Source organism: Pomacea canaliculata, linkage group LG9, assembly GCF_003073045.1.
Source record: "Pomacea canaliculata isolate SZHN2017 linkage group LG9, ASM307304v1, whole genome shotgun sequence".
NCBI classification, from domain to species: Eukaryota; Metazoa; Mollusca; class Gastropoda; order Architaenioglossa; family Ampullariidae; genus Pomacea; species Pomacea canaliculata.
This window is the reverse complement of record NC_037598.1, coordinates 9,089,976-9,107,379: the sequence shown is the minus strand read 5'-3', so window position 1 is coordinate 9,107,379 and position 17,404 is coordinate 9,089,976. Positions and strand designations below refer to the sequence as shown.

General features: G+C 40.3%; 1 protein-coding gene across 9 annotated transcripts in view; it reads right to left on the bottom strand.

Moving 5' to 3' along the window:
* The window catches only part of LOC112572280 (solute carrier family 26 member 6-like), a 27,852-nt gene extending 10,448 nt beyond the window's left edge, over nucleotides 1-17,404 (bottom strand). Inside the window, exons 1-9 of one of the 9 annotated variants that reach the window (XM_025251872.1) lie at nucleotides 16,616-17,404; nucleotides 11,626-11,982; nucleotides 8,382-8,594; nucleotides 3,644-3,955; nucleotides 2,580-2,690; nucleotides 1,620-1,822; nucleotides 950-1,114; nucleotides 470-631; nucleotides 219-301 (exon numbers count right to left, since the gene is read on the bottom strand). In XM_025251872.1, the coding sequence (XP_025107657.1) occupies nucleotides 219-301; nucleotides 470-631; nucleotides 950-1,114; nucleotides 1,620-1,822; nucleotides 2,580-2,690; nucleotides 3,644-3,955; nucleotides 8,382-8,594; nucleotides 11,626-11,956 (1,580 nt within the window). In that variant the 5' untranslated portion in view covers nucleotides 11,957-11,982; nucleotides 16,616-17,404. Of the gene's footprint in view, nucleotides 1-218; nucleotides 302-469; nucleotides 632-949; nucleotides 1,115-1,619; nucleotides 1,823-2,579; nucleotides 2,691-3,643; nucleotides 3,956-4,652; nucleotides 4,919-5,708; nucleotides 5,955-6,862; nucleotides 7,508-8,381; nucleotides 8,595-10,132; nucleotides 10,247-11,625; nucleotides 11,983-12,165; nucleotides 12,398-12,604; nucleotides 12,734-16,615 lie in introns of those variants that run through there. The other 8 variants (XM_025251873.1, XM_025251877.1, XM_025251876.1 and 5 more) reach the window with 8 other exon arrangements.

The following is a 17,404-nucleotide window of genomic DNA, read 5'->3' as shown; positions in this document are numbered from 1 at the left end:
AATTGCTGTTATGTAATCCAAACATTACCAATACAAAAATTCAATGCTTGAACACTGCCTACTGAATGGATTTCTATAACCCACATGGGACAGTGTTTCTTGGAAAGTTACCTACTTTGACTCATTCAGCCTTAGTAAGCCTAACATAGTTATCTTTAGACATTATAGCTTGGCTGAGACTTAATGAAAACTTTTTGGTACACTGAAATAATACTAACCCTGTTGGAACATCACCAACAGTCTTCACTTTGTACTGTTTATTAAGCTGAACAAAGTGGGAAATGACTGTACCAAGCACGACCTGCAACCAGGCGACAGAATTCTTTTTAATGTAAAGGGCATAGCCAAAAAAAATGTAAGAGTCTAAACAGAAGACTGTAAATCTGAATGTGAAAAGGTATCTAGAGTCTTATATATATATTTTTTTTAAATGTACATAAGTTGAAATATCTAGCAATTTCAAACTTACTACTATAAGTTCCACAGGAACTGGCATCTTTAGCTTGGGTTTGATCTTTGGGTTGTCATTGATGTATGTCTTCACCACAATCAGAAATGTAATAGTTACTACTGAAGCAATCAGCGTCACTGAGTTTGTGGTAGGGATCTTCACAAAGAAGTCTCTGTAAAACTGAAGACAACACTGAACATAGCTAAAAATCTTGCAATTGTCTATTGACAGCTACTAACGTCATCAGTTCACTGAAGACCTTTGATATTTAAGATATGTTACTTTTGAAGCCACTGAGCTCAGGCTGAAAAGAGGGAAAATAAATCTTTATTTATTTGTCTTTATTCATCTGTCCTTTCTTTTACAAATATTTGTTACTTCTAAAAAATGTTCAAGTAATCCAATTAATAAACTATGATTTGTGACATCAAACAGGCTTCTGTATTATGGATGAGAGTTCATATATTTTATGTCTAGAAACAAAGTCTGGCAACTTACATAGATCAGATTCAGAGGACCATTGTAACGCCCAGTTGTGACACCAAATATCTGGTTGATCTGAGAGGAGAATACAAGACATGCTGCTCCTGTTGTGAAGCCACTGATAAGTGGATCTGATAAATACACTGTCACAAACCCAAGCTGAAATATTCCCAGCAACAGCTGCAGAAGATATTAAAACACATATAGTGCAGTGAAACTGTCAACAGTCGAAGTACTTTGGTATCTTGGCCAAACGAGCAGTGAACTGCATGTGGTTCAAAGTGTTTAGACATGATTTGTAGAGAAACCTCTCCTTCTGACATCTTTATCCTTCCTTGAGAGGAAGCTGATCTTTTTAAAACAAAATAGTTGATCTTATCTACAAACCATTTTTGTTTTATTTTCAATGTTCCATGTTCAGTAATGAGATGAAAGCATAGTAGATGGCTTTACTGACACAAACAAATGCCCATGCATGCCTGTTTAAGATTTACCAGTTGTTAACTCAGGCAAGATATATTTAAAGGGGAAACTAAAATATTCCATGTATTTAAAGCACTGTTAGTTTAAAATATGCTACATTACAGAAGGTAGAATATAAAGTGAATATTTGTTTCTAAGGTCTATTTGTTTTTGGTCTATTCAGCAACAGAAAAATGATAAGGCAGCTTTTTTCATGATGTACCTGAACACAGCCAGCAGCAAATGTAACAGCCAAGGCCAACTGCACCCTAACGTGCATGACTTCCTTGGCATTAGTGACTATCTGATATGTGATGTTACCCCCATCTTCAACAGTCTGATTCCAGGACTGACTGACAATGTTCCTGGCTGACAAACCCTTGTCCACAGCATTAGCTACCATGAGACTTATCACAGCAAATGTTCCTGGGAATGGAAATGTGGGAATAAACAATAATGAGCTTCTTCAGAAATGATGTAACTGATGCACACAAAAAATACATTTGCATTAACATTACACTGCTATTAAATCTCATTAAATCATTACATTTAAGACCAGAAGAGGTCTGAAAATTAAAAAGCTAAGATTTACAAGATATTATTGTTTTGATGTCATTCGATTTTCTCTTGATTCAATCTTCAAAAAAGAAAAAAGCTTTTTTTGAACATGCGATGCAGTAGGTCTCCATGAAAAAGATCCAAATGGTGCTCAAACAAACAATTTTAAAATCTTATAACTTTATTTGTGTTGGGAGAAAACTCCAAAGTCTGTTGGAAATGATTACCTGAACAAAAAATCTACATTTTTATGTAGATTTTATTGTTTTAGGAACTTGTTAGTAAAAAGGTACGTTTCTCTTTCAGAAAAAAATGATTTAAAACATTATAACTTCTAAAATACTAACTATACCAGCATGAAAAAGTTTAGGTACATATCAAGGACTCAACCAAATTTTATGACTGTATCATGTCGAAATGAAGTTATAAAGTTTTGAAGTGAACAAACCATAACAAAAATAAGAAATTGAGAAAATGAGTAAGGAAAAGTTAGTAGTAATTTTGTCATAAAAATTGAGATTTTTGTTTAATTTCAGGCCTGTGATGGCATTAAAAAATATCATGTTCAGATCAAGCATATCCCCTTCAACACTTTGAATAATAATGAAGAAAGAACAATGCTTACCAATTGATATATGTCTAGAGGTTCCAAAGAAGAAGTAAAAAAGGACGGGAAAGAATGACACATACAGTCCATAAATAGGATCAAGTGTCGTCAGCTGACCATATGCCATACCTGAGGAAGAATCATAAAATCACTTATATTTCTAACTTTACATCATTTTCTTATGAAAATGCTCTCAAGAGATCTATGCTATGGTGTCCTGTTTCCTTACAACATGAAAGTAAAGGGTAAGGTACTGGGTCCCATAGCTTAAAGACAATAGATGCATCAGTTTAACCTACAGTTCATGATAATATGAGAAAGCTCAAAATTTGCTGTTTGGGAGTTAATTTCCACATCTCACACACACGGGGAGTGGTCGTTTCGCCCCAGGACCCCAAACCCCAAACTTGATTAACAAGTTACAGCTGTCAGTCTGCCTATTATGAGTTACATAAGATCAGTGCAATTCGTCACTCTTGTCTGTGTGTTTGTTCTTTCTAGGCTTGATTACTGCAACTCCTTGCTCCCAGGCTGCCCCTCATACCTCATCCATACTCCAGAAAGTACAGAACTCCACTGCACCTCTTGTGCTTAGAGCTAAGAAATGGGACCATGTTAACCCTCTCCTTCATTTTCGGCACTGGCTACCAATCTGCTCTTGCATTTAGTACAAACTGTCTGTACTGTTTTAATTTCTTTGCAGGCTACTGCCATGAATGTTTCTCTGAACTTTAAGGGAGAAATATTACAATGTCAGGTAGATACAAAGATAATATTAACCTATTAGCAGTTTAGGACAAAAATCACACCACGTTCAAGAAAACACTATGGATGTGAAAAAAATCAGAATGAGGCTGAACCAATCGGGTGTACCACATTCACCTCTTAGTTGTGTATGCAGATAATGCATGATTTTTTTTCACACAGACAACAATATTGAAACAAATATTTCTAAGTATCCAAATACTGCTAAGTAATTTCTGATAAAGAAGGCATCCTAAGTAGCTTCAATTAGTAATACTAGTAAGGCAACATTTATTGAAACATAGGAAACATCGGAATTTGGCCAGGTGATAACTTACCCTGAGGAATGTTCATAATTCCCACAGTTAGCCCAGATATGACATCTTTGGGAAAGTCTGAACGCAGACTGTAACCCTGCAGAATTCCCACAAATGGAAAGAGCTTCATAAAGAAGCTACCCATACATGTACAGGAACATTGAAACTTCTTGATGCGACTCCTTATCCACGTCTTAGGGGATTTCTTGGGATGTTGGAATGCTTCAAACCCACGCTCAAAGGCTAGTTGTGTATATATAGGTCGTTCCACTACCACCATGTCATCCACAGTAAGGTGATCTTCCTCATCATTATCATCTGTGTGAACCTGACCTGCATAAATGGATTAATAGTTTTTTATACTGAGACAGGGGAAGCAATGATGATGGAGGTAAAGAAGAGCGTGAAAAAGGGTTTTTAAAAAAGGTACAGAAAAGCAAAAGATTAACAAAATAAGCGGGAAAATTGTATGTCAGCAAAGCATTTTCTCTCTCTTTGATTTTGCTTTTGCATAAAGTATTCCCTTGCTCTGTATGACAAATTCTTGGGGAACCAGTGTTTGCTTCTTTAAATTACAAAGGTCTGAATATAATACAAGGGACATCATTTCGCACTGAAATCAATCTGTGGGTAGCTCTCCTCATGATGTATCCATGAAGAGTTTTGTCTTGTCTTTGCCAATGCCATTTCAATGAAATTTCTGATTAGAATAAAAATATATCTTCAAGAATTCAAGCTGTTTAATTACTGTTAGCATGGTACAGTCTGCAGAATGTGTGGATTGTAAATGCTTGTAAGTTCATGCTCATTTGTGTTCAATGCCAAATGTACCATTTATCTATGACATATGACAAGATTGATCTATTACAAAAGTCTTTAACTTTGAAATGGATAAGTGTATTATAGACACAGACATTTCATGTAATATATCACTATCTGAAAGGAAAACTGACATTCAAATTGACATTTAACATTGATAAGAATTCACTTAAACTGATAATTTATTGAAAATGTTATGTTAGAAGCATACCTTGTGTTTCTGAGCAGCACATAAAAATATCCGCCATGACAAACTATGAACACTAAGTAAGACTATTTCTTCCACTGCTTATGCACAGCTGGTTTACAATCCCTTTACTGGAGCCTCTCATATATAGAGCATGAAACATTACCATTAACTAACATCAGTTGACACTTGCTGTTTCATCAGACTGATCGAGTTTTCATCATACTGTGATTTGAAATAATACGTTCTAGTCCCCTCCTCTTTACTAAAGGTGAAGGTTAACAAGTCTGAGTGAAGTTCACATTAGCTAAAAGCAAGGTCACATAAGATATCATAGCAGCAATTAAGGCAAAGGGTGGTTTGGGGGTTTGTTTGTTTTTGTTTTTTGTTGTTGTTGTTTTTGTGTGACAATAAGCACATTATTCATCTCTCTGATAGTCTGCAGAAATGAGTTTTGGTGCAAGAAGAAGAAGCATCACTATTTTTCAAGGTTGTTGACCTTTATGGAGTAGAAAATACCCCCTTAGATAACTCGATCCTTGGACAATTACATGACTGATTTGTATTTATTGTGAACCAATAAATTTTACTTAAATTATACAGATGAAACAGCACCTATATAAAGATACTTCTATTACAAAACAACAACAACAACAACAAACAAACACCAGATACATTGCAAAGCATTGTCTTCGTTGACGAAAAGATACTATAAGAATTAAGATATTCAACGGTTTGGTAATTGTTTAATTTCTACATTGAATTCTACGTTACTCGTTCGCGTGTGTGAAAGAATGACTTTCATGTATGTGTTCAGGAAATAAACAGTTGTATGTAGCTGTCATCTGGGTTGTCATATACCCTCCTAAAATTATAACGATGATCTTCACGAAATTTCTTTTCGCGAGTATTACATTTAATCTCGAGTGTTTGGTATTAGATAAAACGATGAATTATCTACCAACAGATTCAAATGGTTGATCATGCAGATCAATAATGCAGATAACAATTGAAAAAAAGCACTCGGTGGCGACTGTAGATTATTTTAGAAACGGGGATGAATTCGAGTTCGTCCATTACCCCTTGTGTCACGCTTGTGTATGATACGCAGGGCTATTGTGGTGCGGCGCTCCTGGTCATTCATATTGTGAAAAAACGACTGAAGACGCTCAAAAATCTGCTGTAGGAAGTCCTGACCGACACTGTGGTCATCTGAGCTAACTGGACGTCAAGATGGCATGCCGGCTGTACAGAGGTCATTGCTCAACTTTCACGAACGTGTTGTTTATGCGCACGATGTTCGAACGTGACACAAGCACTCGCACGCGCAGCGGATCCGCGCTTCCAGTCTTGACCAATCAGACAGCTTCTAAAATAAGTAACACTCTGACCTGGGGTTTTCCGTTGTCAAGCACGGCTAGGTTACGCGCACTGCTTTATTTTGTTGTTATGATTGATTGTGTGGTGTTTCGCAATGTTTCTTTTAGACTAGAATGAGGTCTTTTCTGTTTACACAGATTGTGTATCGATCGCGGAATGTGTGATCAGGTTTTTTCATTTCACGATTGTAGGAAAAATGGCCTCATGTATGTCTTGGGGGTAATCTTAATTGGGAAAGATATATACATGTATAAAGCCTATATTAAGGGAGTAAACCCTTACAGAGAATCGTGATGCTAACACGGCATCAGCGGACGAAGACTTTCCACGACGAAAGTACAGGGCAGGGTCCAGTGCCTGCGTGATCCTATCGACTGTGGTTCACTTGGATAGATGATCGAGCGCTACCATTGTCCAAGTATATATATGCTCTTTCACGCATGAGGACAACGATCAGTGGAATATCTAAAAAGGATATCATCATTGTACTCGGTGACTGGAACGCCAATGTCGGCCCAGACGTATACCAACAACCGACAAGGAACGGTGGGTAAATCTGGCTTTGGCGATGGTACACCAATGACAATTAAGGGGCATCAGACTTCTAGCTTTGCGCAGTGCCATCGACCACCTTACACCTTAGCCAACATCTAATGGAGGAAATGTCACCGAGTCTTGGGCGCAAAGAATCCACCCTTCCCCTGCAAAAAACAACAAATAAAAACAAAAAATGGACGCAGTCATTAGTTGTACCTCTCTTTAAAATACCACACCCAGCGAACACGATGCACACACCGCTTAAGGCATTTAACTGTTGCTGAAGAGCAACACGCTTTTTGTAAAGGGCCACTCACTGTTTTCATTTGCCGGAATGCTAAATAACCGACGACAGCTGCTTCTTGAAGAATTCCTCTTTATGCTCGGGTGTACGTCCGACAGACTGCTCCTGCGGAACGCTGGCCACGCTCCATCGACGATGCGACTCAAGTCCGACAAACTAATCCGTCGAGGTGCGGTGACCGAAGAACCAGTGACATTGCGTCCATTGCTGTCCATCTGAGACAGACTGCTCCTGCGGAAGCGACTGACATCCAGACTGTTCCGTCGAGCTTCAGGCCTCACGACGAGAGGAACGTTAGCGGCATTGTGTCCACTGCTGTCCCCAACTGCCACTCGCCGCACACTGCTTCTCGGATCCATGCTCACGATGTACGACACAGAAGAATTTTAGGTTTCTTTAAGAGATTTGGATTCCTGGAGAACACTTCTTCCACCTCTTTCACGCATTCGGCCTCAAGATCTCTTGACCTTTTACCTCCGACCTATTTCATGAGCTCATCCTCACGACTGAATGACTATAGCTTGCACTAAGTGTTACCAGCGTGTACAGACAGACAGCATCAGCCTCTACACTGCAATACGCTGACAGACAAACTGTACACGAAGTGAAATAATGACCTGGTAAGTTTCCTCCCACTTGCGCGCGCAGCACCATTAATACTAGTCCCCACCTCCGCCTCTCCGTACCCTTCATCTTGAGACATGAGCTGTGTTCTCCTGAAGAATTAGAGTTCCCCTCTCCTCAAGCTCCCGTTATAACCTCTTTCCTAGCGATGACAGATTACTTGCCAGCCTGCTGCTGACATGCAGCACAGAACAAAAATAGTGCAGAACAAAGAGAAGACAGTGCAAAACATGTTTGTTTAGCAACGAAGCGTCGTTACAATAATAAATGTCAACAGAAGGAGATGAAGTTACAATTACAGACTATACGCTTTTTAAAAATTACATATTTACAGACATTTACCAAAGAAGACAGAACCGAAACAATATATAATGGATTTAAATATTTACAATGCTAAATTTAGAAAGGAAGAAAAGCGTCGTCTGTGCGGCATGTGTCATCTTTCAGAGAACAGCAAGGACATCAGGCATGAAGCGGAATAATAACGAAACCGGGGGCGGGGGATAATATGAAGCTAGCATCGGTGCCGTTTCCATATTCAGCAGCAGAAAAAGACAAATGATATCCCTTCTGGTCTGCTTTCGCGGACTTGTCTCTGAAACTGTTGCAGCCTGAAGTGCAAAGTGCTCGAGGTGATAACAACTGACCGCTGTCCAGAGCCATTTGAACTCTTTATAAAAGTCTCGGCAGCTCAGATAAGTACCAATGATGGTACTAAATTAAACAGTCATTGACTGAATGATTACCCAGAAGAAGAAACAGAAGAAAACAACAACAACAACAACAACAACAACAACAACAACAACAACAACCCCAAAAAACAATCAACCAAACCAAAAAAACAAAAAGGAAAACCCACACAACAAACAAGCAACAACAACAACAACAACAACAACAACAACAACAACCTCTGGATCTCGTGGAATTATTCAAACTGTTCAACGAGTTAGACGGCGCATGTGTAAAACGTTGGCGGTTGCTGCCGTCGTTTTCATTCTCGTCGTCGCTGTCATAGGCGGGGTTGAGGGTGCCCGGAACGGAGGGGCGAGATCTCGATGCCGATCCTGAAATCACGTGACGTGAAGGTCGGCCGATGGCGGAGTTATCGATTGTAGGAGTCCCTGCAAACACGGACAATGAAATGAGTAATTTGTTTAAAACAAGCAATTAAAAACTTTTGCGCGATCGTAAAGTTAGTGGGCTTATCTAGGAAAAGTCGACAAAATGCAGAGTAAAGTGATAAAAGCAAAACCCAGGTAAATTGAAAGTTCTCGAGGGTTTCTCAATGTTCTAAACCAGTGGTTCTCAAAGTATTTCGGACCGCGGACCACTTTACTTAAGTAAAAATTATGGCGGACCACCAAGGCCTAAATATTAGTGTGTACTATGTATTTCAAATTTAAATTGCCGCATTTGTTTCATTACAATTCAAAACTAAATGTCCTTCTGTGACAGTAGTATAGTAATAAGTTGACATAAAACTACGTATACCTCGTTCTTTGTAATTAAAATGTTAATGCGAGGAATGCATCACTTTAAACATCACTTTGCTGACACATGACTGTCAGCCGCGGACCACCTGACTTATGCCCACGGACCACTAGTGGTCCGCGGACCACACTTTGAGAACCACTGTTCTAAACTATGTGACTTCAAACTGGCCAGAGTTACTGATGTCTGTTACTTGCTAATGTCCTAAGGGTTGTTCCGTTTAACCTTCTACCAATTCTGTTTTGGAGTTCAATTCCCGACTGTTGAAAGGAGGCTGGTTAGATGCGATTAGCTACACCTTGACAGAGAACGGGCGCTGTCTGATAGTCTCCCAACCAATACAAATTGTCGTCAAACTGTTTAATCTGAAGTACCGTTGAACAGCAAAAATCCCATACTCTGCGAGTTCAATAAGGTTATTTCGTCGATTATTCAGCGCATGCGCAGCACGCGCTAGTTGGTGGTTAAAGCGGAAGTGGGGGTTCGGTCTGTTATCCCCGCAGTTATTTTTTACCGAGACATATGATTCTAAGGAGATAAGGGAATAAAGCATCTGTAGAACAAAAGACAGGAGAAAGTTAATATTATCTTCTTTCTTTTTACGTCTAAAAATTCGGAAAACGAAAATTGTGGTTTCAAACGATACGAGGAATCAGTGTTCAGTCAATGGAGATTAGTAGCATAAAAGATTATCAAGCATAGATTGCAAAATAACAGCTACCGGAGAGAACCTTAGAGTTTTGAAAATTAACACTGTTGCAAATATATGTTAATACATTATCCGTAAAGCTGTCTCAATGCATATTTTTGATCACAGGTACGAATCCTTGTAGAAACAGAGAAATATGCAAAGTAATGTTTAGCCTACTGCCTTTAAATTTCACCGCGATGTGCTTGACTAATCACCAAAAATACACATCAAGCAGTAAGTACGAAATAAAACTTAAAAAGCAAGCAAGAAAGAAATAAAGAAAAGAAGAAATAAGAGGTGGAGACGAAAATACGTAAGTAAATGTTACAGACTTTTAGAAACTAAATTTAAACAAAAATCATGTTGGGTCATTGTCGCGAGTTTCTTTTCACTACCCTTTTCATAATAACAGAAACAGTGTAACAGTCATGATCTCTGGAATGAGAAAGAAAAAGAGGTTTCCAGTAAGTTATTTACCTTCATCAGCTCCAGCGTTCTCGATCACAACATCCATTATTCACCCAGAGCGACAGAGAAGCATCGAGAGAACACTCCAGTCATCAGAAGCGATGACAAGAAAATAAAGCGGCTAAAGGGTTCTTGGCAGTCAGCATGGTTCCTTGAAGGTTGTCAGGTCACCGAGAGCTTCGCACGTTCTACATGGTGTGCATTTTCCATCGACAAAAGCTGAACGTGACGACTGCTATCTCATGCGGAACGAATCTGATCAGACCTTTGCACACTAAATATTTTTTAATGGGGGTTAAGAGACGAGGGTGAGTGTTAGCTTTCAAGGCCTAACACTATAGTATGCACTTTTGTGTCGTACTGAATCCATACTCAGAATTCAAACTCAGGTAGTTTTACTCATTCGTTGAAATAATTTCTTCTCCTCGGTCTATCACGCAAAGTTGATTCAACAGCAGTCATCACTGGGAGATCCCGAAGTGGTTGATGAATGATAAAAAGAACCCAGCAGCATCCAGAAATCGAAGACGTTAACAAACAAGAGCGCAAAAATTATTTCCGAACGACTTAGCTATAGGTTTTAGTTTATGACTAAGATACGAAATCCCCGGAGAAATCTCTCTTCGTTTCACGAGGCGCAAGATATGGACTGATCATAATTCTTAACTGCAGTTTGGGAGGCTACAAAGACCAAGAGGAAGTGGAGAGAATAACAAAGTACCTGAAAGATCCTTCCATGGCTGACCCTGTGGGAAGCTACATCATTTTGTTTGATAATAAGAAAAGGCATGGCTTTCTATTATATCAACACTTCATGGCTTTAGTGAAGCCCTCATTAAAATTAAGGTCACTCCATATAGGTCATTCCCTTCCCACTCTTGCTATGCCAAAAAATCCAAACTAAGCAACCTTTTTTGTGACAACACAATGAGAGCTCTATGATTTTGTTATTCTGCCAGCAACTTCTTGAAATTTTATTTTTGACGGGTTAGTCTTTAAGAGCTCCCAGAAAGTTTCTACAACCCAAATGAACTGCGTATGTAAAGAAGATCTGACATTCACCTCCCTTTAAGTGGTAAAGCATGTTTACTGTACACAGGCGTGCCTAGCAGTCCTTGAGGACAAAGATGTCAGAAGAATTTACACAAGGCTGATACAACGTGTTCTCTCAACCAGTTCGATTTTATAGCTATGGTTCAATTAAGCCTTGACAGCTGAACCCAGGACATGACATAGATGCTATCTCTACCTGGGGAAGCATTCACGATGGCGGTATAAACGTATAAGCATCCCTTCAGCTAGTACACCCCTATTCCCTGGCTCCTAGGCGCGGATTATTTCTCTGCATTTGACGATCAGATAACTGAATAGCCAGAAATAAATTACAACTGTTCTGTGGGGATTTAAAGAAAGAAAGAAATTTAAAAAAAAAAGAAAGAAAGAAGGAAAAGTGGAGGTTGAGGGAGGTGAATGAAGAAAGAATCCATCCGAAAGCAGCAAACCTCTGAAGTTCCTGGAGCCCACCAAACGTTCGACTTCGCTGGGACTTTTCTTCTCTCGGAGGTAATGGGCAGGCCGGCAGCCACGTGATCTGGTGCCGAGAAGTCGCCGAGGGTCTAAGATGACCTCCTGAGTAGGTTGCCACGGCCACTTCTTTAGTTGCCCGGGTGTTGCAGGTATGAAATCTTGGTCATCGCTGCTGACGTCCCCCGCTTTGGTATCGCTGACGTAGGTGGGGTTGACGGTGTCCAGGACGTTGGGAAGAACGTTCCAGGATGGGCCTGAGGTCACGTAATGCAAAGGTTTGTTCTCGTCTTTTGTCGACTCGTCCATGATGGTGTTCAGAACGTGGAGGTTTCCTGTGCAAGGCATATAGTATAACGTGAGAGGCAGCTGAACTTTATTAACCAAACTTAACTGTGGAATTAGAATAGTTCCGTTCTACAGCTGTATGCTGCGAATGTAGTGAAAAAAACAGCGATTCTGCGTTCAATAAGCGATTCACGCCTAGTATAGACTAATATACTAAAAACACAACAGACCATAAAGCTTGAGCTTTTGTACCTCCATCAATACAAGAGTTTGCATTGTCCTTCTTGGTGTTTATAGTTAAACCGGAAGCCAAGTTTTGCTTTGGTCTCGTTCTAGAAGTTAACACGGGGAAGGGGGAATTCGTCTGCAAGCACTCTAGAAATATATGTCCCTGGTATAAGCATACTTTGCTATGCAGCTGACCTGAAGGCAATGATTGTTTAGCAGCAGCTTCAGAATGTCGTAAAGTGCATCGGGGTCAGAGGTTATTAATTTATCTGCAATTTAGCATGCTGTCCTGTCGGTGTCCCGGAGTACGATCGCAAAAAGTTCAGTTAAGTTGCAAGTGTAGTCTGTGCGTGTGTGTGTGTGTGCACTTTACAGATAGTGTCATCCAGACTTTTCTCACAGACTCTCTGGTCTATTTCACATCCCCAGGCGGAAACATACGAAGCGTTGCAGTCCCGCCTTTGGCTGCACAGGCAACAGCGGAAGCGTCTCCTGACCTCTGCTGCACCGGAAACAGACAAGTAATCTCGAGGAGTGAGGCTGATGCTGCTCCGGAGCGTTGCCACCATATTAACCTGACTATCAGCTGGTGACCTATGCTGCAGAATCATTTTCGGGATCAGTAACAGAACACCCGGAACTGCCCACCGTGACCAGATTCAACAGCATGACCAGGTCACGAGAAACGCCATGACGATATCTGACAACAGCAACGACTCTTAACCTACATATTCGAGAGAATTCAGTCGCTATAATGTGGAGCACCTTTCTATTTTTAGTCCGACCTGAAGCGTGATGATATAGCCTTTAAATGACAATTCTTCGTTTCGCGAACTTTATAACAGGATGTCTGTGAGAAGTTTTCCCCTCTTTGACTACCTTCGTTCGGTTTTCCCTGTTCTGACAGACGCTGGTTTGAAGAGGGCATGCGGCAAACGGATCGTAACCCTCTCCTTCCGCCAGTATTGCCTTCCCTAGAACGTTGGTATTCTAGGTTTGTTGACGATAGTTACATCACGTGACCTGGGAATTCTTGGGAAGTGGTCACGAAGTGTTGTTGAAGTAGTCGTAATCTGTATGAGTACATCAGTGGTAACGAGTAGGGACCGGGAGTGAGTGTCTTTAACAAATAAGATTTTGGCGAAACTCTGCTGTCTAGGTATTTTCAGACTTATAGAAGGGAACCCTTGTCTATGTGTGCAGGTGCGTGTTAGCGCGTGCGTATGTGCGTTTGTGTGTGCGATGCAAATTTAAGAGCATAATTTTTTTTCTGTTTTTCACAAAACTTGCTTGTAGTATCGGGATATGCGTTATATCAATTCCTGACGACAACGACGACGATGATAAAAAAGTTTCTACTCGCCAGCTGGCATAAAGGACAAAGCTTTCAAAAAAACCCAACTCTATTTTGAGATTATCTAATTCTCGCAGTCTCTCGCAGCTTCCTGTCTGCTTACGCAGCGTCGTTGTCACCTCTGACCTCGATCGCTTATCTTCAGCTCAGTGCCCTAAGGTAATGGTAAAGACACGAATGCTTGCTCCAAACTGCGCTTGACCCGTCGCTCGCCGAGAGATGGCGAGAGTTCAAACTCTTCAGGGGTTAGGGTGGGGTCAGTGTGTTAAAGACATACTTTAGAGCTTGATGGTTTTAGTCTAAGAATGTGATGTATGCAGCATAAGCTCACTTGTCAAGTTTATTATGGCTGCTACGCCGAATGGAACATTCCAAGGAAGACCAAAGCTTTTGTGATGTAACATGATAAACATAATTGTTTGCCTTACTGTACTTTAGACGCTGAGTAGAATATTTAAATGAAGAGGAAACTTTTGTAAAGTAATGATCATTCTTGTTCAGTTAATAACAAATATTTTTGTCTGAATAAAATATTTTCATGAAGACAGAAGCGTTTGTGATGAAAAGCAATAAACTTTGTTCTTAGTTCATTATGGCTTACAAGCAGAATTAAACATTTTAAAAAAAGAGGGGAAGTTATGTGATTTGTAAGGGAAGACGCTGTTATCTATATAATTATATGTTGTATGTGCAATGTCGTGGCAGGATTGACTCGTTTCTGTCAACATTATATCATGTGACCTAGAAATCTTTCCGAAGTGGTTATCAAGTGGTTGAAATCTTAATCTGTCAATGGTAACTAATAGCTGCCTAGAACGGATGCCTCCTTCCTTTGTTTAGCACACACACATCCAGGCGCTCGTGAGCACACTCATACATACACAAACGCAAAGTGGATTTATACTCACATACACCAACTCACATACACTCAGCCGCACACTCACATACATACACAGAATCACGCTCACACCACGCGCGCATGCACACATACAGACTATAATATTTTATTTTCTTTGCATCTTACATGCTACACACTTTCACTAAGATCGTATGCACACTCGTGTATACATTGTTTACGCGCTCGTACGCATACACAAACACCCACTTTCACACTCCACACTTTTTTTCAAGCATGCACATGCACACGCACGTGTGCACACACATACACACAGTCCTGCATTTTCTTTATGCTCGCAGTCACCGCACCCATCCTGTTTTTTGCGCTTGTTTGTTCTCGTCTGGTTTCGAATGACCTGCGCAGTACTCCACACTCTTGTCATTTATTGTCAGGCGAAAACTTATTTGCGCACCTCTGTCGATTCCGACACCAGAGCCATGTGACAGGCCTGTCAACAATCCATACAACAACGGCAAGGCACACGTCTGCGTGATGTCTTGTACGTGTCAACATCACAATCAGCTGCAGCATATGTGCGTGTTAGCAAGGTTTGGTCAGGTAAGTCACGGGTCACCGACACCAGATCCAGTCACAGTCGCGTATCACGCTATGTGTACTCAACACAAAACAAAACAAAAACTTTCTTTTTACCGAAAACCGCTCTCGTTTCTGACGTCATTAGCACCCATCTCAATACTCCTTTGTTCGCCGAGGCTGCGTACAATTATGACGTCACAACGACAGTGAGGCAAACAGTTCAGGCGATCTTTGACGTTTACTGAAAGGGTTCGTGGGGTTGAGGGGAGAAGGTCGACTGACTCTGACAAGGGCGCCATGCACAACAATGCGCAGACAGAAAAAAACTATGACAAAGGAGAGACGATCATGTTTCATTTCTTTCCGAAGTGATATTGCACATGGAACATGTCTTGATGACGGCCGCCACTTATTTGAAAAATGTCCACTATTATATTTACACCCTAAACAGACTCATCCACACACACGAAAAAATTCATGCGCACGCGCTCACACACATATACAAGCTTTTTTTCTCTCTTACAGATACACTAAACACTACTCACACATTCAGACATACCAAAACATAAATATTCGGGCTCACTCGCTTGTACTACCCATATCCCCAAGAAAAAGTAAAGGTCCTGTCTTCTGTTAAAAGAAACAACTCTACCTCCTGGTTCCTTCTTATAGTTTCTAATTAACATATACTGTCTTTGTCGTGTAACGCTGTGTATGACAAAAGCTTATAAAAAGCACGCTAACGGTTAAAGGTCACGACCCCAGAGGGGAAGGTCAATAAGATGGAGCCGCCTTCCTGTTTACGGCGCTCCCCGGTCGCCTTTCCTTGCTCATCTTTGCTTTCAAAAGTTGAGAAATAGACTGCATGAAGTAGTCGTAAATAATTCCTTCAACTTTTCTCAACACATCTTTAACCGGCTGGTAGATCGGTAGCCCACTGTGGATTATTGAGGTAAAGGTCGGAGGCCATGTCTCAAAATTAATTTTCAAGAAGTGGGCTTAACTTATTAAGACATCTATTTTACACATCTGAGCGAAAAACTGCTACACTAGTGTGGTGCAAAATTTTAGACATCGCAGTTTTTACCTGGGTTTTTGAAAAGGGTCAAAACTTTTTTTCGCTGTGTGGCGCCACTCTTATGTTTATGTGTGTTTCTTTTTAGTAATAGCACTTTGAGCCCGCCTTGAATGGTGGAGAAAAAAGCTATACAAACCAAATTATTATTATTATTTTTATTATTATTATTATTATTTATTTTTTTTTGACTGCGGCTATTTGTGATACTCGTAGTTAAAATAAATTCAATACTCGAGTGCCTTTGTAAATAAATAAAACCCCACAACATATTTTAGGGGGAAATAAACCACACATGACCTTTTATGATAGTAATATTTTTATTAGCTAATGAACTAATACCACGCTTAGTTCTGGCTAGCATTGAACCTTCTTGACCTCGCAAGGGGTAGCAAGGAAAGACAAAGGAAAATAATGAACTTATAAAAAGGGGAAAAGCAGGAATTAAAATTCATTAAGATTTTTTAGCAGATGCTTATTTCATGTAACAAAGAAAATAACTAAATGGATAGGAAAGAAAGAAAAAAAATTGAAAAACTGAACAAAAAGAAAAAAAAGAAAGAAACAAAATCACGAAACGAAGCCTACCTGCCTTTTCTGTCGGTACCAGCAGTTGTTGTGTACCTACATCGAAGCTTGTTTTGCTGAGTTTCAACCTGAATACAAGTGTACCCCTAGACAAAAGGGCGGCTAACAAAAGGGAAGAGGTGTGGTCTCCTGTGACCTGCGCGGTCGCTGGGTGGAGCCCAAACACCCTCCATCGAGTCCTACCCGGCGATAACCCTCGACAACATCAACAATCTTCATCTATGTGGCTCAGCAAGACCGCCATGGCAGTGAAAGAACACATAGCAAAACGTAGCAGCGGGCTAACGAGGTCGTGTCCTCAGACTTGGCTGTTGACATCGCAATGACACATCGATGACTTGAGTGTGGCGGTACCTATATCAAGTTCTTTTGATCTCACAATGCCTTAATTGTGATGTGCGTGTTGCCAGGCCTGACGACAGGTAGGGGCAGGGAGGGATGGTGTACTCGGGCCCGCTGCTGTGGAAGGCCCCTTGGTCAGTAATTTTTTTTTTTTTTTTTTTACAATTAGACAAAAGCGAAAAGAAAAAGCATCAGAGGAAAATGTTTAATCTGATCACTATGGCCGTTTTGATAATTTCTTGTAATTAATTTCAGGCGCTTTCTAGCTGCCACCAGCAGTGTAAATCATGTTTTACTGACATTCCACTGTTACGACACTCTCTCCTTTTCCCTTCACAACACTTCTGTGTTATCATAGTTTCAATCGTTATTAACGGCACTTTACCTTCGTCACTAACAGTACTTCCTTGTCATCAGTGACACATACCGCTGGTCAGTTCCGTCATC